At 39.0% G+C, this 24,072-nt stretch overlaps 1 protein-coding gene across 8 annotated transcripts in view; it reads left to right on the top strand.

The window, feature by feature from the left end:
* Window positions 1–557: 557 nt before the first annotated feature.
* LOC126506293 (UDP-glucuronosyltransferase 2B31-like) overlaps window positions 558–24,072 on the top strand; it is a 56,390-nt gene continuing 32,875 nt past the window's right edge. For 2 of the 8 annotated variants that reach the window (XM_050149714.1, XM_050149713.1), the window contains exon 1: window positions 22,423–22,589. Coding sequence is in view for 2 of the 8 variants with exons in the window: in XM_050149712.1 (XP_050005669.1) it covers window positions 2,243–2,984; window positions 7,728–7,876; window positions 9,418–9,549; window positions 11,054–11,141; window positions 11,914–12,133; window positions 13,790–14,069 (1,611 nt within the window). In the remaining 6 variants the exon portion in view is untranslated. Of the gene's footprint in view, window positions 693–2,215; window positions 2,985–7,727; window positions 7,877–9,417; window positions 9,550–11,053; window positions 11,142–11,913; window positions 12,134–13,789; window positions 14,291–22,417; window positions 22,590–22,627; window positions 22,757–24,072 lie in introns of those variants that run through there. The other 6 variants (XM_050149712.1, XM_050149711.1, XM_050149715.1 and 3 more) reach the window with 6 other exon arrangements.

Below are 24,072 nucleotides of genomic sequence, written 5' to 3'. Positions count from 1 at the left end.
TTTGGTCCTTGGGGTTTCAGTCCGGTGCTCCAATGTGGGTCTCCGTCTCTGTCTCCTTTCATCGCCTGATGAAGGTTAATATTCAGGAGGATGACTATACTGGGCACTGGGCTTTCATCCTACTGCACGTATTGGCTTTGTGGGAGCCTAGGCTATTTGGATGTTCACCTTACTAGACCTGGAAGGAAGTGGGAGGTCCTTGGACTCCCCACAGGGCAGGGAACCCCGACTGCTCTTCGGGCTGACAAGAGGGAGAGTTGATTGGGGGAGGGGAGGGAAATGGGAGGCGTTGGCGGGGAGGGGACAGAAATCTTTAATTATTATTATTATTATTATTAATAATAATAATAATAATAAAAGATCCTGAGCATTGGGCTCGAGTAGTTACATATCAAAGAGAAGTAAAAACAAAACCACACAAACCCTTTATAGGCAACCAGGATGGCAACATAGCAGCAGGCAGGGTGGATCCCCATTTTGAGGTCCCCGCCCCAGCTTGTTAAACTCCCGCGAGGGCCTGCAAAAAGTTTCCGCCCTAGCTTCCTACCTGCCCAGCTCCCGGCTCCCTGCTGCACCCACCTTCATGCTCACCCCAGGACCGGCCACGAGTTCCATCGGGTGTCCCATTCTTCCCTGGCAACTCAGGAGCAACTCTGTCATCTTGCCCACTTCGGGGCTCCAAGAGAAAACAGGTCAGGATAAACTCGGTTCTGCACAGGAGCATGAACGATTTCCCCTATTCTTCTCCCAGCTCTCTAAGTCCTCTTGCCTTTGATCTCTGAGGCAGAGCTCATAGTTCACCAGAGTTCATGATTTGTTTGTGCTGTGCTTAGCACACGCCTGGAGATTAAGCAGAGAGGCACTCAATCTTTTTCTAATGATATCTTGCAAACAAGGGGTTATGTTCGTGGTGATGTCTGTAAAAGATTCGTGGACTTAGAAAGGGGTTCAGATCAAAATGTAGAAGAGGAAAAAAAGGATGGGACATGAATATTAGTAAACAGTATTGATAAGTAGTCAAAAGTGGGAATAAAGCTAACATCTATCAAATTAGAAATGAGGAAGTGTGGATTTACTGTTACAAAGTAGATTTAACATCACATAACAGAACCTTCTCTACCTCCTATAACACGACAGCACTTTAAAGCCTTACAAGCATCAAAGCCAACAAAGCACCAGGAATTTTATATCAGCTATGTGAAAACCTCAGAATAAGGAAACAAGGATATTACATGATTAAGGGGTCACAGTCTGTGTCTCAACAAGGCAGTTACACATACACACACACACACACACACACACACACACACACACACTTAAATATGCCAAACAAAGGAGTCAAATTAATTGTGAAATCTAGAAAAAGCAGATGTATTCATTGTGATCACTATAGGAGCATAACCAACTCCATCTTTGAGATTCAGACAAGACATAAACATAGCTAAAGAAGTCCAGCTGTTATGGGGTCTCTTGCCCAATATTACCTTAGTTCTTAGGCTCCACAAAAGCCTTAGTTTACCTAGCATGAAAATGGCTTTTGAAGACAGATTCTTCCTGGGTGCCCCCAAGACATCAGACATTTCTTCTCCCAACAGAGCTCACCAGAAAAATTTTTAATTTGGGCATTCTTTCTTTCCATATTCTGATAGTCACAGAGGGAAGCAGAAGTGTCTCAGATTATATTTATTCCTGCCAGCATGACTAGTTACAAGAAAACAGATTCCTGGTTGGCCAGAGCTGGAACCAATGGAAAAGCTTAAAGAACAGTATTTCTATGTAGGATAAAATCATCTCCAATTTTAAATACAGTGTTTATAATTATATTGTATAATGTATATTCTGAGGTTATGCTGTAGACCACTGAACCATTTATTTAAAATCAATAAATAATGTGATAAATGATTTCTGTTGCCAACATTCATATGGAGACACCCTGACCTGTGATATTTAAAACACATAACTCAACAAATATTGCTTTATTGCAAATTCTAATCGAGGATGCTACACTAGAGGGAGAAAGAGGAGAGGGGAGATCTTACTTTCCTCTGTTCTCCAAGTACATTATACATTCAAGGTCACTGATATTCAGGAGTCATGTCAAATCTTCACATCTGCCTCCTGGACTTTGCCCTTGTCATCTTGAGACTGTGACTATCTCATGTGTATTAGCTCTAGTAATACTTTAACTAATTATTACTCTTTCTATATATATAAGAGCTATACAATCATCATTTGAGGAGCAATGCTGAGCCTAACCAAGATGTCTGTGAAAATGACAGCAGCCCTGCTCCTGCTACAGCTTAGTGGCTTCTTTGGATCTGGGAGTGCGGGGAAGGTGCTGGTGTGGCCAATGGAATTTAGCCATTGGCTCAACTTAAGGACAATCCTAAATGAACTTGTGAAGAAGGGCCATGAAGTGACAGTTCTGATACCCTCAGCCTCCTTTTCTTATGAAGTTGGAGACACATCTGCTATTGAATTTGAGAAATACCCTTCATCCACTTCCCTGGATGATGCGGCAGCACTTTACATGGAATCAATCAGGAAAAGTGTTTATGAGCTGCCAAAGCAATCATTTTGGGGATTCTTTGTATTGTTGCAAGAAGTGGTTTGGGAAGATTCAAATTTTTTTGAAAGTCTCTGCAAAGATGTAGCTTTTAACAAGGAACTCATGGCAAAACTACAAAATTCAAGCTTTGATGTCATAGTAGCAGATCCCTTCGTGCCCTGTGGTGAACTGCTGGCTGAGATTCTCAAGATACCTCTGGTGTACAGTCTCCGATTCTTCCCTGGCTCCACACTTGAGAAGTACAGTGGAGGACTGCCACTGCCTCCTTCCTATGTGCCTGCTGCTATGTCAGAATTGAGTGATCGAATGACATTCATCGAGAGGGTACAAAATCTGATCTATGTGCTTGCTTTTGACTTTTGGTTCCAAAATTTTAACGAGAAGAGGTGGGATCAGTTTTACAGTGAAGTCTTGGGTAAGTGCCATGGTCAACTGGGATTGTTGCATTCAAAATTTGCTGTGTCATTGAAGGGGAACTTGAAGCAACAGGATTGACAACAGACATATTTCTCTTTCCTAAGTAAAATGTTGAAAAATCTATGAAATTTTCTGCCAAAATCAAAGCATTGTAAAAAACCTTAGGACCCAATGTCAACTGCAGAGCCTTGTCTATGACTTGCAAGGGACTCTTCAGAAAAGCACACACACAGAAAGCAAATCTTTGAGAATTTCTCTAAAAAGTAACAGATCGACAAGTTTTTTAACTTGTGTTTTTTTTCTTCTTCTTTTTACTCTTATTTTTCTTATTTTTTTAATTGATCTATGTATTCTTCTCTGCTCACCTCCCCTACTACTCTCTTCCATGATTCCCATGCTCCCAATTGACTCAGAATATCTTGTCTTCTTCTCCTTCCCATGTAGATTAGATCCATGTATGTCTCTCTTAGAGTCCTCTGTGTTGTCTAGTTTCTCTGGGATTGTGATTTATAGGCTGTTTTTATTTTTTGCTATATGTCTAAAAGCCACTTATGAGTGTGTACATATTTATCTTTCTGGATCTCTTACCTTACTCAAGATGATGTTTTCTAGATTCATTCTCTTGTCTCCTAATTTCAAGATGTCATTTTTTTTTTTGCTGTGTACTACTCCATTGTGTAAATGTACCACACTTTCCTTATCAATTTGTTGGTCAAGGGGTATTTAGGTTATTTGCAGGTTCTGGCTATGACAAATAATAATGCTATGAACATAGCTGAGCTCATATTTTTGTGGTATGATTGAGCATCATTTGGATACATACCGAAAGTGGTATTGCTGGGTCTTGAGGTAGGTTGTTTCCTAATTTTCTGAGAAATGGTCATACTGATATGTATAAGAGGCTGTACCATTTTGCATTCCCGCCAGCAATGAAGGAGTGTTTCCTTTACCCCACATGCTCTCCAGCATAAGTTGCCATCAGTGTTCCTAATCTTTTTTATTCTAATATGTTTAAGATAGAATCTCATAATTGTTTCATTTGCATTTTTCTGATGGCTAAGGACGTTGAGCATTTCATTAATTGTCTTTCAGCCATTTTCGATTCATCTGTTGAAAGTTCTCTGTTTAGGTCTGTATCCCATTTTTTTTAATATTTTGAAATTTTTAATTCTACAAATTCAAAGACTTTAAAATTTAGTCTCTTTAAAATGCCTGGTCAGTGGTTGAGGCATGGGGAGCTTTTTGCCCAAAGGCCAGTTTTGCTAAAGAAGAAAAGAAGCTCCAAGTGGAGTATCTTTGGTGTTCAACATTCTATCAGGAATAGATCGGTGCTGCCAGAAGCAATTGTGTTTCACTTCAACAGAACCTTGAGTTATTTAAATACCATATTCTACAGCTCTTTGAAGTTGTTGAAGATTCCCTATCTATGCAAAATACAATCTCTAGGTATATAAAGAACCTGATAAGTCTAACTATAAGTATGACAAACATAGATGAGTATAATTCTTAATACCTATATAACTTAAAAACTAAGACTTCATATTTTAAAAGATTATACAATAAACAAATATGCAACAAGTGAACACAATGACCTCAAAATGTAAACAATATATAAGTATCTTAATTAGAGGTAAAAATGTACATTGCAATATTATAATATATCCTACAATTTTATCAATATACAAAAATATTTTAAGCAGAGGTAGAAGCATGCATGCATACAATATGACAAAATAACTGCCTAGGTATACAAATATTATGGACAAAAATAGGAGCATATTCAATATAATTTAAGTTTGTATCAATATCAAAAATCTATACCAATGTAAATTGCCTATAAATAATAACTCACAAGTATTCACTTTATTTCTCAATATTATTAATAGTGTGAGTAAGCTCACACTAATCTATTATCTCATTCAAATTTTTTTCTTTTTTCATTTTTTTTAATTAAAAATTTCCACCTCCTCCCCGCCTCCCTCTCCTGTCTGAAGAGCAGTCAGGGTTCCCTGCCCTGTTGGAGGTCCAAGGTCCTACCCCTACCATCCAGGTCTAGGAAGGTGAGCATCCAAACAGGATAGGCTCCCACAAAGCCAGTACATGCAGTAGGATCAAAACGCAGTGCCCTTGTCCTTGGCTTCTCCTCAGCCCTGATTGTCAGCCATGTTCAGAGAGTCTGGTTTCTGTAACTCAATTTTTATTGGATTATTTGTTCTTTTGGTGACCAATTTCTTGAGTACTTTGCATACTTTGGAGATCAGCCCTCTGTTCAACATGGGGTTGGTGAAGATATTTTCCCATACTGTGGGCTGCCATTTTATTTTGTTGACTGTGTCCTTTGCTTTACAGAAGCTTCTCAGTTTCAGGGGGTCCATTTATTAATTGTTTCTCTCAGTGTCCGTGCTGTTGGGGTTATATTTAGGCAGTGGTCTCCTATGCCAAAGCATTGAAGTGTGCTTCCCATTTTGTCTTTTATGAAGTTCAGTGTGGTTGGTTTTATGTTGAGGTCTTTGATCCATTTGGACTTGAGTTTTGTGCTTGGGGATAGATATGGATCTATTTTCATTCTTCTGCATGTTGATATCCAGCTATGCCAGCACCATTTGTTGAATATCTTTCTTTTTTTTCATTTTATATTTTTTGCTTCTTTCTCAAAATTCAGGTGCTCCTAGGTGTGTAGATTGGTATCCGGGTCTTCTATTCAGTTCCATTGATCTTCCTGTCTGTTTTATAGCAATACCAGGCTATTTTCAGTACTCTACCTCTGCAGTAGAGATTGAAGTCAGGGATTGTGATGCCTCCAGAAGTTCCTTTATTGTACAGGATAGTTTTGGCTATCCTGGGTTTTTTGCTTTTCCATATGAAGTTGAGCATTGATTTTTCAAGATCTGTGAAGAATTTTGCTTGGATTTTGATGGGCATTGCATTGAATCTGTAGATTGCTTTTGGTAATATAGCCATTTTTACAGTGTTAATTCTACCTACCCAAGAGCATGGGAGATATTTCCATTTTCTGTTGTTTCTTCAATTTCTTTCTTCAAAGATTTAAAGTTCTTGTCATACAGGTCTTCCACTTGTTTTGGTTAGAGTTATTCCAAGATCTTTTATATTATTTGTGGCTATTGTGAAAAGTGATGTTTCTCAGATTTCTTTCTTAGCCCATTTGTCAGCTGTGTAAAGGAGGGCTACTGATTTTTTTCAAGTTAATCTTGTATCCAGCTACATTACTGAAGGTGTTTATGATAACTCATGTTGTAAGACCATATGTTGTCTTGTGTGGTGACATCATGATCATCATTCCATTGCTACTATTACTATTATTAACATGAGTATGCATTGCACACTTGTCTCGTGGGTGGGGAATTTGGGCTCTCTCTCTCTCTCTCTCTCTCTCTCTCTCTCTCTCTCTCTCTGTCAGATTCAAATTTGATAAGATTTCCAACTTTATTTGGATTGTCAATATCAATTCAGGTGTTGAGACATGCATGAAGACTGAACTCAATTCATTGAGTTTTCATTGTAAACACTTTTATCGCCTAATTCATTTCACTAGTCTCTAAAACAGTAGCTTTTTAAAAAACTCCATGTGCTCATGATTTTCACATATACCTAGAGACTACTAAGTATTTCTAGCTTAGGGGTATGCATAGCTTTGATAACTTTTCCCTTTATGTACATTAGTTTTCTCATTTATTATTTGAAATATTTTTTTATTTCACCTGCTAACTTTCTGCACAGCTGTGAATATATTGACTATATACTAAGCACAGAACACATATGAATTTAAGATTAGGAGAATTCACATTTATTTCTTTATTAGAAGGGTTGAAATTGTATTTAAAATGTATACCACTGAAGTATAGAAACAATGATTACGAATTACAGTGTTTTAAAATATATCTAATGACCAAATATCAATCTTTCCATGCTTTAGGACTTATTACCTTTATTATCTGCAAACAAACTTATACATGACTGATTATTACACAGTCAATCATGAATCAAGAGCAGCATAAGGACAAAGAACACGGGAGTAACTAAAAATTCCCTTTGAGATGATCTTGGACAAAACAGTGAGACTCTGTCTTGAAATAAAGTGATAAGCAGAAACCCATGAATTTTTACACTGGGTGTGGCAGCTCACACCTGTAATCCCAGCAGCTGCATTGTGGAGGAAGAGCATTTGGAGTTCAAGATCAACTATGGCTAAATAGTGACACAGGAGCCACCCTGGGCTCCACAGAAAACCTCAAAACACAACAAAACAGCCCAAAATTCTCAGTTCACCTAGAGGAGCGCACATCAAGGTTCAGGAAGCTAAACGGGACAAACAGGATGGGGAGGAGCAGGGAACAGTGTTTCCCTGAGTGTGACAAGCAGGATTCACAGGTGACAGAATTTATTATATATAAAATGCTTATCTAGGTGTAATCATGAATTTCTAAAGTGTGTTACAGATGTGGGATCTCCTCCCACATCACTTCCATAGTAAATTTGAGTTTACATATATCTAAGCATAAGTATGAGAAACATATTACAAACTTGTATCAAACATTATACACACAGATATAAATAGATGCATAGATATATATGTAATTATATGTTTTCTAGCCCAGCAATACACTTTTAAACAACCCCAGCTACATTATCAAAATTATTTCCAGAGGACTACCTGGCATATTCATCTTCTCCTGGCATTTTTTTCACCTGTCCTCCCTTGGCTGTCCTGATTCCTCTTCAGGAAAACCCACAACACTCGCTGAGATGATGGGGAAGGCAGATATATGGCTCATTCGAACCAACTGGGATTTGGAATTTCCTCACCCTGTCTTACCAAACATTGATTTTGTTGGAGGACTCCACTGCAGACCAGCCAAGCCTCTACCAAAGGTAAGTATAGTCCCATTTGTTTGTTTTAGTTTTTTTTAAGCAAGGGTGATTATCATTTATTCCATCAGAATGTTCGTCAAACTCAGCGAGTCACAAGAATTTAGATAAGTAAGTGGCAGTAGAAATGCCTGTATCTATTCCATCACAAGAGTGTGACTATCATTTGGATTAAATTAATTCAGCAAGGTTCTGTTTTACATAAACATTTTCTTATATTTGAGTGTAAAAAGAATGAACAAATGCCTAATATAGAGAAAGGTCCACAAACCAACTCGTTTAGAAAGTGATTTGTGAGAAAATCCATGGAGTGTCAGCAAAGAAAAGTCTATGTTCACAAGACAATGGCTCTATTTACTTTCTTGACCAATCACACAAGTGACAACACACCCCTGAAGATACATACCTAAACATATGTTTTCAGGAACAGACACAGTTACATAAATTGACAGCACATAGTATATTTCTTTCCAATGAAACTGACATCTATTAGAAAGAACACAAATAAAAAGATAATGGACAGTCTTAACAAAATTAGCAATAGATTGGCGATCCATGAGTTCTACTCCTGAGAATGTATGCAAAAGAACTGAACGAAGGACTTCAATGAGATAGTAATGCAAGGATGCTCTTGGCAGCACTATTCCTGAAGGGAAGCATGCAAGGGGGTTTGAATAAGAATGATTTCATAGGCTCATATACTTGAAAGTTTGGTTCCCAATTGGTGAACTGTTTAGGAAGGATTTGGAAGTATGTCTTAGTTGGAGAATTGTGTCACTGGATGTAGGCTGTGAGGCTTCAAAAGCACAAACTATGCTTGGCCTCTTTCTATCTGTCTGCCTCTTATAACTACGGGTTTAGTTCAGAGTTACAGTTCTAGTGCCATGCCTGCCTGCCATGGTGCTCCGCACCATGATGCACATAGAAAACCATCTGAAACTTTCAACAAATTCCCAATTAAATGCTTTCTTTTTGAAGTTTTTTTAATCATGGTGTATCCTCACAACATTAGAACAGTAACTAAGAAAGGGATAAACAACCTAGATATCACTAGAATTATTGATAAAAAAAATTATAGAGTGTGCAAATAAAAACAATAACTAAAGCATTAAAACCTAGGGTATAGAAACACATGGTATGACCTTAATAACAGTACACTAGGTAAACTAGCCAATGATGAAACGGAAATAAATTAAGAAGACCTTATGAGAACTGCCTAGATTGGTCAAAATAATAGAAACAGAAAGCAGGTATTTGGTGGCCAAAGGACTAGGAAGAGAGAAAGAGAACTTTAAATTAAATATCAACAAATCTTGCCTTTCAAGATCAAAAGAACTGTTTGTGTGAGTATGTGTAACACATAGAGCTGTATTTACAGCTGAATACAACTTACATCTTATATGTGGATATGAATAGTTTTAAAGCACCTACCACTCTGATCATTTCTAATGCTGCTCAGTTTCTTTCTGTCAATGTTGGTATCCATTTTAAGCAGGTTGTTTAGTGTTACTGCTGTTTATGATGGACTGATATTTCATCAACAGGAAATAGAAGACTTTGTCCAGTCTTCCGGAGAACATGGTGTGGTAGTGTTTTCCCTGGGGTCCATGGTGGGTACCCTAACAGAAGAAAGGGCCAACGTGATTGCAGCAGGCCTTGCCCAGATTCCGCAGAAGGTGAGAAACAGTGCCTCAGTGTGGCATCCTCACTGAGATGGTCACAGCCTGTTCAGGTGTGACAGTAGAAACCTCATGTGAAATCGAAGCTGTCACGATAGCTTTAGCTACTCTCTGAAGTCACTAGTGACACAGAAATACAGTAGACAAATGATGTTCTTGTTATTAACGCTGTGTTTAGACAGAAAAACACTTAATAAGTGTCTTTAGACTTGGTGGTAGGAACGTGTGATAAGAACAAAACTGTGCCTTGTTACTTATTCCATTTCCTTGGAGGCTATTTGAGGACTTTCACACACCACCCTCTAATCAAGCCTGCTATTAAATTGAAAATAAACAGGCATTCAAAACTGGCGGTTGCAGGACCTGAGAGGTGAAATATCGTTTAGAGGAGATGTTGCTCACCCAGATGTCCTGAACTTAGTTCTGTGTCCGCTCTTCTGGCAGCATACAGTTGCCTATAACTACATCCACAGGATCCAAAGCATTCTTCTGTCCTCAGATGACACACAAACATACACACACATTCCACACATATGAACACACAGAAAGAAAGAGAGAGAAAAATTAAGTTACACATACATAAATACAAGTCTCTATCTTAAAAAATGGAATTTATGCTATTCTGGTTTATTCATTTTTCTTTTATCTTATTTTATTATACATATTTCATGTCTATTTGATTTCTAAGGGTTTCAACGAGAGGTGTAGAGATGAATGTTTAAGAGCCATGCAATGGGAATCCAAAAATAAAATAAATTTTATGGATGAGAACATCTATTTTCAATAAATAGAAAATAGACAAATAAAATGCAAAATTTTAAAATGGAGTTTGTATCATAGATTTACATTCCTCTGTAATCACGAACAAATGTGATCATCTGCATTAAAAATGGGCCTATGCTGTACGTTTCTCCGACTAATCGAAAACCTAGGTAGAACAGGATTTTGCAACCACCAAGTCCACCTTGAGGAACTGAGCCTGTTAATCCTGGAAAAGGGAATAACTCGGGGACATGCTCTTGAAGGGATCATGTACACAGTCACTCTTCGGGCCTAAACTAATAATATACCTATGATTAAGGGATTATAAATGAGCAAACTCAAATATTATTGGCAAATAGTTATAGCAGATTTGAAAAATAAAACCTGTTATAAATATATCCTGGAAAAGCAAATCCAGGTAGATATTAGTAACTTTGATGGATTGCTGAACTGGAATTATGCTCACACACTTCTTAATTAATGCTTCAAATGGCCAGACCAAGCTTTCCCAAAGTTGCTGTTGACTAAACCTTTGGTGCCAGGCTGAAACTCGGATAAGCATGAGACTAGCTGCAGGAGAGTGAAGAGAACTTGCATCCTTGCTGTAGCAGTTCTTCATGGTTCCCATCATCCATCCTCACTGTCTGGCCCTTAGGGACCGGGGCTGGTCTCCATTGATTCTTAATCTCTCAAGAAATCTAGCAGGTGTAACTTGATATTTGACGAAATATCTTAACAGGTTATCTGGCGATATGAAGGCAAGAAGCCAGACACCTTGGGCTCCAACACTCGACTGTACAAATGGATCCCCCAGAATGACCTACTCGGTAAGCACCGGGACACACCTGAGACATAGCAATGGCTGCTCATGAGGGGGATGTCCACACTAATGCATTTATGACAACTGTGATCTAGTCCTGGGGAAAAAGGATAAAGAACTGATATGACTATTCTGTATAGTAGCAATCGAGATGAGAGAATCTATTGTCACCGCCACGCTAATTACTGTTCAGATAAATTTAAGTCACTTCTAATTTCTCTCCACCTCCTATTTCTATAACTTAACATCTTCCTTTTCCACTACTGTAAGGCAATTTGAAATGCCAGTGGGAATGGTATTCTTTCATTAAGGCCTAACTTACCATGCTGCCTTCACAAAAGACCCAACAACATGAAATGTTCCTACATGTGATGAAATATTGCCTTTCCTCAGTCTGATTCCATCAAAACAAGCACTTACCCCTTACTGCTTGGAGCCAAGACATCTGGAGCAGGGGTTGCACTGTTTTCTTAGGGGAACATTCTCTCCTGAACTTGTACATGCTGTTTGCTCCACTTGGAAGGAGCTCTGCCCTTTTTTGTCCATTGAACAAAATCTTTCTACTTTCCAAAATACACATACTCTATGTGACCTTCACATAATCCCTGTGGCCCTGCTGTGTTCTGTGTTCAAAGACATTGGAGGAATTAAGTTCCATTCCATGGGTATGATAATGTTCTCTAGAGAAAATTCTCTTTTTCTGTGCCTTTTTCATTTGCCTCTCATTTTCTTTCTCAGACTTATGTTTAATATTTGCCCTAAATTTCTCCCCTTGCTAGGTCATCCTAAAACCAGAGCTTTTATTACTCATGGTGGCACCAATGGCATCTATGAGGCGATCTACCATGGGATCCCTGTGGTGGGCATTCCTTTGTTTGGAGACCAGTTTGATAATGTTGTTCACATGAAGACCAAAGGAGCAGGGCTTCGAGTGGACTTTCTCACAATGTCCAGTGCAGATTTGCTCCATGCTGTGAAGACAGTCATTAACGACCCTTCGTGAGTACAGTGAATTTATTCAAATGGGTACTAGTCCAGATAAGTTCTTTCCAAGGTTACAGTAGCATTCTTCTATTATTTAGTGTGAGTTTGAAATCAACAACAAAAAACTAACTTAACCACTTTGGAATGACCTTTACTGTCAATCATAACTGCAAAGTATCCCTATAGACTAACTATATAAGAAATTAGTTTAGACTAATTTGATTATGTAAAACATTATCTATTGCTAAATGATAGCACACAATTTCCACAATAGGATAAAATCAAACAGAATAATGAACCTAAAAAGTAATAAATATTACAAGTCAATGACTAAAATTTCTTAAACTCATATTTTATGTTTAAATAATCCTTACTTATTGCCCAAAGTAGAATAATTATGAATATATGCATATGTACATATATATGTATAATATGTAGTGACCAAATAACTTACCATTTCCATCTCCTTAAGCATTTAGAATTTTGTTTTTGTCCATGCTGAAAGTCTCCTCTCCCACATTCCACAGCTACAATAAGACACGTGACTTGTAGTCCAGTCACGGACTCACTGTAGAGCACTATCCTGCTCGCCAGTGGCAGGGCGTATATATTAGCTGACCTCACTCTATCTCCACTCACTGTCTCCCTTCCTAGACTCCAGTTACTACTCTGCTACTCTCTACGTCTATGAAATCAACTCTGTGGTTCCACACACTGATGAGAATGGACAGTGTTTTCATTTAGGGCTGAGTTTGTAAAATTTACTGTAATATCCTGTAAATCCATCCTTATTACTGTAAAAAGAAGATTTCCTTCTTTATAATTGTTAAATAACATTCAACTATGCTTTTATACCACATTTTATTTGTCCATCATTTCACTAAGGGCACCTCCGTCAATTCTAGTTTCTAACTATCATGATCAGTGTTGCAAAAACCATGGGCCTTATGTTATAGTTTTGAAATATATATTATTTAATTAACTAAATTTCTAATAGTAAGAAAGCTAAAACCAGGGTAGTTAGTCAGAAAAATCCATGCTGATTTAGTAGTTGCTGTACTGAATTATGCTCCAGCATTGCCTTATATTAGTAATTCCTCCACAGCATCCTACCATTGATCAGCCTGTCGTCCTGACTTCAACAAGAAAATGGCATTATAAAGGCAGAGAATAGACTCACACATGTTTTCCTCTGACTTCCATGCATGTTGCATGGTACATACCACACCCACATGGCACACAGAAAAACAATTAGAATACATAACTATCAAAAAGTATTTGAACCGGGCGGTGGTGGCACACGCCTTTAATCCCAGCACTTGGGAGGTAGAGGCAGGCAGATCTCTGTGAGTTCGAGATCAGCCTGCTCTACAAGTGCTAGTGCCAGGACAGGCTCCAAAACCACAGAGAAACCCTGTCTCGAAAAACCAAAAAAAAAAAAAAAAAATACTTAAAATTTCCCCCACCCCCGCAATTATGTAATTACTATGATTTTTGCCCTTTTGAGGAAGGACCAAGACCCTCCCTACCATATCNCATGTTCAAGTCAAAACCACACTGTAACTAGTATTCCTCTGTGGCATTTACTGAGTCTCATGATGCTTTCCAGAAATTTTCTTAGGCTTGAAGAACTTAAGCAAACTAACTGGCTTTTGATGGTGATGTCTTTAGCTATAAGGAGAATGCCATGCGGCTATCAAGAATCCACCACGACCAGCCAGTGAAGCCCCTGGACAGAGCCGTCTTCTGGATTGAGTATGTCATGCGCCACAAGGGAGCCAAGCACCTTCGTGTGGCAGCTCATGACCTCACCTGGTACCAGTACCACTCTCTGGACGTGCTTGGATTCCTGCTTGCCTGTGTGCTGACTGTGATGTTCGTCATCACAAAGTGTTGCCTCTTTTGCTGCCAGAGATTTACTAAATCTGGAAAGAAGAAGAAAAGGGAGTAGCTGAAGTGGGGAGCACTGACACATGGACCTGCTCCAGTGCATCACAGCAGGGGAGGCGGTGGGGGTAGGGTCCTTCATCCTGTGACAAGACAGCTTCTCAGTCTTATTCGTCAATTCTAGGGATTTTTTTTCTCCCAGAGAATTAATAATTTTTGCACTTAATTGTACTTCATGCCTCAAATTAAACTGAAATATAAACCCAGTAAAATTAAAATAGCCAACATGAGTACAAATAGGAATTTTAGAAATTCATTTTTACAGTTTAAAAGTTATACCAAAAAAATACAATGGCTGGGCTGGAGAGATGGCTCAGTGGTTAAGAGCATTGCCTGCTCTTCCAAAGGTCCTGAGTTCAATTCCCAGCAACCACATGGTGGCTCACAACCATCTGTAAGGAGGTCTGGCGCCCTCTTCTGGCCTTCAGGCATACAGACAGAATATTGTATACATAATAAATAAATAAATATTTTAAAAAAAAATACAATGGCTGAGGTGACAACTCCGAAAGCAAATTACTGGTCTGTCAAGACTTTCTCCTTTAGCTTGGATCCCCAGAACCCATATCAAAGCTATAGCCAGTAGCACCTGTAGGCCCAGTATAAGCAAGCCAGATGTGTGTCTGAGACAGAATTGCAAACTTTCAGGCCAACTAGCTTTTTGCTCAGCAACAGATACCCTGCCTCATGAAGTGTGGAAGGTGAAAAATAGCACTGGTGGTTGTACTCTGACATCCCATATGCTTGCCATGATAGGTGTGCCCCCATCACAAATGGGCACACACATATAAAAATACACAATTATACACTTCATTCTCACATACTCCCCCAAAGAATGAAGGTGTCTCAGAGGCTGTTTGTGGATGCAAGATCACTAAGAAGACCACTATTGATATCAACATGGTTTTGCAAGTATTGAAGAAGTTTTCAATTTGCTTATTGCAGACTTTGTAGTAAAAATTTCTAGACAAATTGTTCAGGATTGGAGCTGTGTAAAAATCCTGGTCTCATATTTGTCTTTGGGATACCAGTATGGGTGCTGATCTAACACTGGGCACAAAACCTCTGAATAACGTTTTTCTTAAAGATCTACCAAGACAGTACTTGGAATGAAGAGCCAATTGTAGAAGGAGCTGTGGGCTGCATTCCCAGGGCCCAGCTGCCTGACTAGTTTACACCCGAAATAACAACACACAAATTATATTCGTTTAAACACTGCCTAGCCCATTAGCTCTAACCTCTTATTGGCTAATTCTTGATTAACCCATTTCTATTAATGTGTATCACCACTTGACTCTGGCTTACCTGCGTGAGTCTAACAGGTATCTGTCTTTCTGTGCCTTCTTCCTCCCACAATTCTGTTCTGCCTTCCCTGCCTACCTATGTTCTGACATATTAGGCCAAGCAATTTTCTTTATTAATTAACCAATGAAAACAACAGATAGATAGAAGACCCTCCTACATCATTTCCCCTTTTTCTGTTTAAACAAAAAAGAAAGGCTTTAACTTTAACATAGTATAATTACATTTAACAAAACATGAACACGAACTCCTCATCTACAGGACCATCAATAGCACCAGTTCCACAGGGTTTGTCACCCTCTTCTGGCTTCTGTTGGATGTACATGCAGATTCAACATACAAACAAATAAAATAAAAATTGATATTGAAAAACTACTTGGTTTTATGAAATTAATTTTGTTTCAACTTAACCCTTTAAAATAATAATAAAATTATCTTTGGGAACAGATGTAAGATTCCAAGTTTAAGTTTAGATATCACAAACAAAACTCAAAAAAGGTATGTTTTCATTGTTGCAGTATGTAGAAGTATGTGTCTATATATCTACGTCACTTTTAACAAACAATAGAATTTACCTTTGTTCTTCATATACTTATGCTGTGACTTCAATATTACTATAGAAGATGTTCTGAAATAATGACTATGTGCTGGGAAAATTGCTCACTAGTTAAGAGTCCTTACTGTGCCAGAATTAGGAGTTAGATCAAACTTCCATCATGTATAGAAGCCTAGCATGCTTGTGTGAATGTCTCTAAGTTCTAGAAAGGAGGCAGGGAGAGACACTTGGATCCGAGGACTTACTGGCCACCCAGCCTAAGAGAAGTGGCAAGCTTCATGTTCAGTGAAATAGCCTGTCTTTAGTAAATAAGATAGGTGATCAATAACTGAATGAGAGATCAAGCAAGACACTGGGCATTCTCTGTCTTTGGCATACACATGAATTAGTTCACACATATTCACATACACACACTACTCACATGCCTGCTCACAAACACACACAGACATGAGAGGACATGAGAAAGAGAAAGAGAGAGAGAGAGAGAGAGAGAGAGAGAGAGAGAGAGAATGATCAACACTTCATCAACTATAGTTTTCAAAAACATGTGTGATGGCCAATCTTAATTGTCAAACTGAGTGCATTTGAAATCAACTAAAGCCCAAGCTATAGGACACACTTATGAGGGGTTTGTTTTTTTTTGTTTTGTTTTGTTTTGTTGTTGTTGTTGTTTTGGGGGGGGGGGTTGGATTTTTCGAGACAGGGTTTCTCCGTGGCTTTTGGTTCCTGTCCTGGAACTAGCTCTTCTAGACCAGGCTGGCCTCGAACTCACAGAGATCCGCCGCCTCTGCCTCCTGAGTTCTGGGATTAAAGATGTGTGCCACCACGGCCCGGCGAGGGTTTTCTTTTTTTTTTTTAATTGTTTTTATTGAGCTATATAATTTTCTCCACTCCCTTCCACCTCCTCTATTTCTACCCTCTCCCATGATCACCACTCTCCCAATTTACTAAGAAGTTCTTATCTTTTTCAACTTCCCGTGTAGATTAGATCCATGTATGTCTCTCTTAGAGTCTCATTTGTTCTCTAGGTTCTCTGGGGTTATAAATTGTAGGCTGGCTTTTCTTTGCAGGGTTTCTCTGTAGCTTTTTGGTTCCTGTCCTGGAACTAGCTCTTGTAGACCAGGCTGGCTTCAAACTCACAGAGATCCGCCTGCCTCTGCCTCCTGAGTGCTGGGATTAAAGGCGTGTGCCACCACCGCCCAGCTGGAATTGGTGATTTTTGTGAGGAGAAATTACAGGAGGCACATGTGGATAGTGTGAATCCAAATCTTAGTTGTATTCTAGTCATATTGCCTCCCAGAATTTCTCCTACAGGAATTTTAATGCAAAGGGATGATATTATCTTAGAATAAATCTTTTTACCACATAAACCAGGTAAAAAATTAAAAACTTATGTGGAAAATGTCTCTGGAATTAATTATAAAAGGTAAACTGAGACTTTGTCAATTAACAGGTATAGACCTAGCAGAGATTATAGTGCCTTTTACTGCTGAAGAAATAAAAAAGTTAAAAGAAGAAAATGAACCCTGACAATAACCTTTAAGATACCAGCCTACTGGGATGTGGTCACTTATCCTTTATAAAGCAACAAGAACTGGGAGATCTCTCTCTTGCTTCCGGCTCTGTTTTCTGGCAACTAGACTCTCTGTTTCCTGTATGTGACGAGAGGACTGTTGTTTTGAGACAGTAATCTGTAATTTTCCCCCTCAAATAAATAGCTCTTTTTTTTTTTTTTTTTTTTTTTTTTTNGGTTTTTCGAGACAGGGTTTCTCTGTGGCTTTGGAGCCTGTCCTGGAACTAGCTCTGTAGACCAGGCTGGTCTCGAACTCACAAAGATCCGCCTGCCTCTGCCTCCCGAGTGCTGGGATTAAAGGCGTGCGCCACCACCGCCCGGTTTAAATAGCTCTTTTTATTAGCCCTAATTCTTAACTGGTGTGGGATTGTTTTGCAGCTTCTACCAATGTGATAATGTTGTTCACATGAAGACCAAAGGAGCAGAGGTTCAACTGAACTCTCTCACAATGTCCAGCACAGAGTTGCTCCATGCTGTGAAGACAGTAATAAACGACCCTTTGTGAGTACAGTGATTTGTTCAGTTGGTACTAGATTAGATAAGTCCTAGCCAAGCTAACAATTGAATTCGTCTAATTTTTGGTCTAAGTTTGAAAGCAACAACAACAATAAAAAGATCATTCAAACATTGTCCAATGAAATTTATGGTCAAAGAAGACTGTAAACTATCCACATAGACTTACTATATGTGAAGCTAGTTTAGAAAGATTTGATGAGGGAAATAATTTATAAGCAAGTTATCAAGGACCTGCATCCCAGCCCTGAAGTCATATTGTGCAATGTATATTCCATTCTTACCCACTTTCATTTTGACCACTAATAGTGTTTTTACTGAGCATTCAAAGAATATTGATACAGTTTCTTTTCAAGAGCATCAGTGCGATCAGTGCAAACTGTATGAACCACCCCAAGTACAGTGGTAGAAAAGGCATATGAATATTTGCTCTGCTGGAAAGATTTCCTAGGTAAAATGGTTTCCCATTTCAGTTCTGGAAAGAATTTCACAGAAAATACAAACTTCCAGGCAAACCTACAAACATGTCCCAGTGAAAACCACACTATACCTAGTGATCCTCTATTGCATTTACTTAGTTTCTGTTGCTTTTCCTGAATCTTTCATAGGCTCGAAGCACGTAAGACTAATTGGTTTTTTATATTGATGTCTTTAGCTATAAGGAGAATGCTGTGTGTCTATCAAGAATACATCGCAACTAGCCAGTGAAGCCCCTGGACAGAGCTGTTTTCTGGATTGAGTATGTCTTGCACCAAAAAGGGGCCAAGCACCTTTGTGTGGCAGTGCATGACCTCACCTGGTACCAGTACCACTCTCTGGACGTGCTTGGATTCCTGCTTGCCTGTGTGCTGACTGTGATGTTAGTAATCACCAAGTGCTGGCTCTTTTTCTGCCAGACATTTGCTAAGTCTGGAAAGAAGAAGAAAAGGGAGTAGCTGAAGTCAGGAGGATTGACACATGGACCTCCTCCAGTGCATCACAGCAAAGGAGGATTTCCTTTGTATCCCTTAGTCACAACTGATCTGGACACTGTCACTATTATTTCAGCATTTAGAAGTAGACCTGAGCATATAGAGGGGAATCCCACATCAAGAAAATATTTAGTTATCCACCTAGTTAGCTTTAGTTGCTAATTTAACAAAGCCCAGTGTCATCTGAGGAATGTCTGGTCTGTTGGTAAGTCTGTGGGAATGGATTTTAATTATTCACAGGACAATCCTTGTGGTCCTGTCCACAGGAGATTAAGCTGTCATGATACAGAAAGGAAGACCCTTGGGGTCTTGTCCACAGTACTTGGAGCCCTCCTACATTATGATGGCCCTGAATCAAAAAGAAATACTCTGTTAGGAAGATTGTTGGAGTCACACAACTCCAACTTTATTTGGAGGTCACACCAGTGACTGTTCTGATGGAACCATGTGTCATCATACCACATTTCTATTTCAGTTAATAAAAATCCAGGAATTCTAAACATCAGGAATAAAACAGCAAATGGCACTCAGGTCATGGCATTGTGACAAGTTGTATCACTTATTTGCACTTTCAGTGACAGCTGACACCCATCCTATATTACGTTCATTCTGGACAGAAATCAGGTCTTCTCCATATATTCCTACTTCATAGAACAATGTGATACTCAGTGAATAATTTTTTTTTTTGGTTTTTCGAGACAGGGTTTCGCTGTGGCATTGGAGCCTGTCCTGGAACTAGCTCTGTAGACCAGGCTGGTCTCGAACTCACAGAGATCCGCCTGCCTCTGCCTCCCGAGTGCTGGGATTAAAGGCGTGAGCCACCATCGCCCGGCTCAGTGAATAATTTTTTAATGAATCTAAGGATCTAGTTCTTTAATCCAGGTATATACTATAAGGGTCTCATGGGTAAGTTAAATTCTAAATGTAAAAACAAGACTATCCTAATCTGATATCATAGCTAACTCAGATATAACTTGATAGTGCTATTCTAGAAATGGGACAAATGCTTCAAGGTCTACTGTGATTCCTGTGTGCAGATGACATGCATTTATTAAGAAAAAATTGGGATTTCTATCTCATGACCCTGAAAATAAGACATAGATTACCTTTGTGATGTAAAATTCCTATGATTAGCTCCCGACGTTTTAATAGCTATACAAGCAAGCTGATGCTAGGATTAAATGAAATAAGGAAGAGAGCTGAAACTGGCCAAGCAAGTTCCCCATAGATTTGCAAACAGATTATGCCAAAGTCACAAAGTTACAGGCCCAAGCTATAAAGGCAGCACTGGCCAAAAGAAATCATTGCTCACAAGGGTTAAAAGAACACTGAATGTTCACAGGGAAAAAAATTATAGGACAACAGAAGCAGACTCTGGCTCCTGCCAATACTCCTGAGTTGAAACCAAAGTTCACATTAGATGAGATCAAGCCAGTTCAGGGTCCTCTGAAAAAGCAACCAGCTCTATTAACTGCTGCGCCAATACTTCAGCTCCAGTGTTTGATGAGAAAATTACGTTTCTTTGTTTATCATATTTATTCTTTATTTCCTTTTATCCTTTTCTTCCATTTGTTCTCCTTGTGAATGATTATTTGTATTCTTGAGACACACTCTCATTATGCAGCTCCAGGCATTCTCAAACCCTCCAGGTAACCCGGGTTAGCTCTAAACTCATAGAGATCCTCTTGCATCTGCCGCTTGAGTGCTGGGATTAAAGTTGTATGTCTTCTTGCCTGGGTAACCTGAACTTCTTTTTTTATTTTTATTTTCTAATTACTTTGTGTAGCCAGACTGGTGGTACACCCCTTTAGTCCCAGCACTCTGGAAGCAGATACAAGGGAATCTCTGTGAGCTCAAGACCAGCTAGTACTACAGAATGAATTCCATAACAGGCAAGGCTACACAGGAAAACCCAGTCTCCAAAATCCAAAAAGAAAAATTTATTTCATGAAAAAATATAAATGAAGAAAAAACAGAAAAAGAAAAACAAAGCGGTAGCCAGTCATGGTGGCACATGCTTTTAAGCCCAGCACTCCATGGCCAAAGGCAGATGGATCTCTGACTTCCAAGCCAGCCTGGTGTACAGAGAGAGAATTCTAGGACAGCCAGGGATACATGAGCAACTCTGTCTCAAAAATAGATATAAGATAAATATAAGATAGATAGATAGATAGATAGATAGATAAATAGATAATTCGTTTTACACATATAATATATGTATATGTATGTATGTCAAGGATTCTTAATGTTGGGAAATAAGCTCGTTCAGGCAATAAGGAAAAATTTTGTTCACATTGCATTGGGCATACAGATTGCCCAAGCCGCAAAACTGTCACCCACATTCAGGTGTCTCTACCTCTTAAATGATCATATTCAAATGAATATATACAAATGATCAATTAAAGTGCTTTAAGAAATAAAGCTAAGAATTATAAATATAAGATATTAATAAAGGTGTGAAAATATATTTATTACTGAATTTGAAATTGTTTTTCTGTTGACCTCAAATACAGAAGCAGCTAAGGTAAGTTTCACTAATAGGACTCATTAAAACGAAAACTTCTCTCATCAAAAAAAAGAATCATTAAAAGTACTGAAAAGACAAATCNTGCACTAAGGATCAATTCTGGTCCCATTGCAGTGGGCACACAGACTGCCCAAGCCAGAGAACTGTCACCCACATTCAGGGGCCTCTCCCTCTTAAATGATCATATACAAATGAATATATACAAATGATTATTTAAAGTGCTTTAAGAAATAAAGCTAAGAATTATAAATATAAGATATTAATAAAGGTGTGAAAATATATTTATTACTGAATTTGAAATTGTTTTTCTGTTGACCTCAAATACAGAAGCAGCTAAGGTAAGTTTCACTAATAGGACTCATTAAAACGAAAACTTCTCTCATCAAAAAAAAGAATCATTAAAAGTACTGAAAAGACAAATCACAAACCTGGGAAAAATATTGCAAACCTGGAGAATGAATTTGAAAGTCATATACCAAAAAGAAAGAAGGAGGAAGAGGACAAGGAAGAAAAGGAGGAGAAGGAGGAGGAAAAAGAGAAGGAGAGATGATCTAAGGATATGAATAGACATTATCCATGATATACTGCAGGTGGCCAATACACATATAGTCATTCACTTAACGTCATTCATACTCAGCCCAAAAAAACAAGATAATAACAGGCAAGGGGAGACATCAGGAGACAGCTGTACTGTGTTGTGAATGGCAACCCAAGCAGCTCCTTGGAAACAGTCTGCCACTTCCGCAGACTTTAAAGATCCTGAGCATTCTGCTCCAGTAGTTACATATCAAAGACAAGTAAGAACAAACACACATGAACCCTTTACACGCAACCAGAACAGTGACATAGCAGCAGGCAGGGTGGATCCCCATTTTGAGGTCCCCGCCCCAGCTTGTTAAACTCCCGCGAGGGCCTGCAAAAAGTTTCCGCCCTAGCTTCCTGCCTGCCCAACTCCCGGGCTCCCTGCTGCACCCACTTTCATGCTCACCCCAGGACTGGCCACATCGGGTGTCCCATTCTTCGCTGCCCACTCAGGAGCAACTCTGTCATCTTGCCCACTTCGGGGCTCCTAGAGAATACAGGTCAGGATAAACTTGGTTCTGCACATGATCTTGAACTATTTTTCCTTTTTTTCTCCCAGCTCTCTAAGTCCTCTTGCCTTTGATCTCTGAGGCAGAGCTCATAGTTCACCTGATTTCATGTTTTGTTTGTGCTGTGCTTAGCACAGCCCTGGAGCTTAAGCAGAGAGGTACTCAGTCTTTTTCTAATGATATCTTGCAAACAAGGGGTTATGTTCGTGGTGATGTCTGTAAAAGATTCGTGGACTTAGAAAGGGGTTCAGATCAAAATGTAGAAGAGGAAAAAAAGGATGGGACATGAATATTAGTAAACAGTATTGATAAGTAGTCAAAAGTGGGAATAAAGCTAACATCTATCAAATTAGAAATGAGGAAGTGTGGACTTACAAAACAGATTTAACATCACATAACAGAACCTTCTCTACCTCCTATAACATGACAGCACTTTAAAGCCTTACAAGCATCAAAGCCAACAAAGCACCAGGAATTTTATATCAGCTATGTGAAAACCTCAGAATAAGAAAGCAAAGGTGTTACATGACTAAGGAGTCACAGGCTTTGTGTCTCAACAAGGCAGTTACACACACACACATACACACACACACACACCCCTAAATAAGCCAAACTAAGGAGTCAAATTGTGAAATCTAGAAGAAAAAAAAAGCAGATTTATTCATTGTGATCACTTTAGGAGGAGAGACAGTCACTCATAACCAACTTCATCTTTGAGATTCAGACAAGACATGAGCATAGCAAGCCCAAGATTATCCTAGTTCTAGGCTCTACAAAAGCCTTAGTTTACCTCGCATGTAATGGTCTTTGAAGACAGATTTCTCCTGGGTGCCCTGAAGGCAGCAGACATTTCTTCTCCCAGCAGAAGGTCACCAGAAAAAATCTTAGTTTGGGCATCTTTTCTTTCTGTACTCTGATAGTCACAGAGGGAAGCAGAAGTGTCTCAGATTATATTCACTCCTGCCAGCATGACTAGTTACAAGAAAACAGATTCCTGGTTGGCCAGAGCTGGAACCAATGGAAAAGCTGAAAGAAGAGGGTTTCAGTCTAGGATAAAATCATCTCTAATTTTAAATACAGTGTTTAAATTATATTGTACAATGTATATTCAGAGGTTATGCTATAGACCTCTGAACCATTTATTAGAAATCATTAAACAATATGGTAAATGATTGCTATTGCCAACATTCATACGGAGACTCCCTGAACTGTGATATTTAAAAACCGCGACACAGACTGAAAAAGCATGGGATAAAACCGGACTCTCTGATCATGGCGAACAATAAGGACTGATGAGAAGCCAAGGTCAATGGCAAGGGGTTTTGATCCTATTTCATGATCTGGCTTGGTGGGAGCCTAGCCAGTTTGGATGTTCACCTTCCTAGACGTGGACAGAGGGGGGGAGGACCTTGGACTTTCCACAGGGCAGGGAACCATGACTGCTCTTTGGATTGGAGAGGGAGGGGGAGAGGAG

This window comes from Alexandromys fortis, unplaced genomic scaffold (assembly GCF_014885135.2).
Source record: "Alexandromys fortis isolate MF-2015 unplaced genomic scaffold, M_Fortis_MF-2015_v1.1 scaffold_0, whole genome shotgun sequence".
Lineage (NCBI taxonomy): Eukaryota > Metazoa > Chordata > Mammalia > Rodentia > Cricetidae > Alexandromys > Alexandromys fortis.
This window is presented reverse-complemented; position numbering and strand designations above follow the sequence as displayed.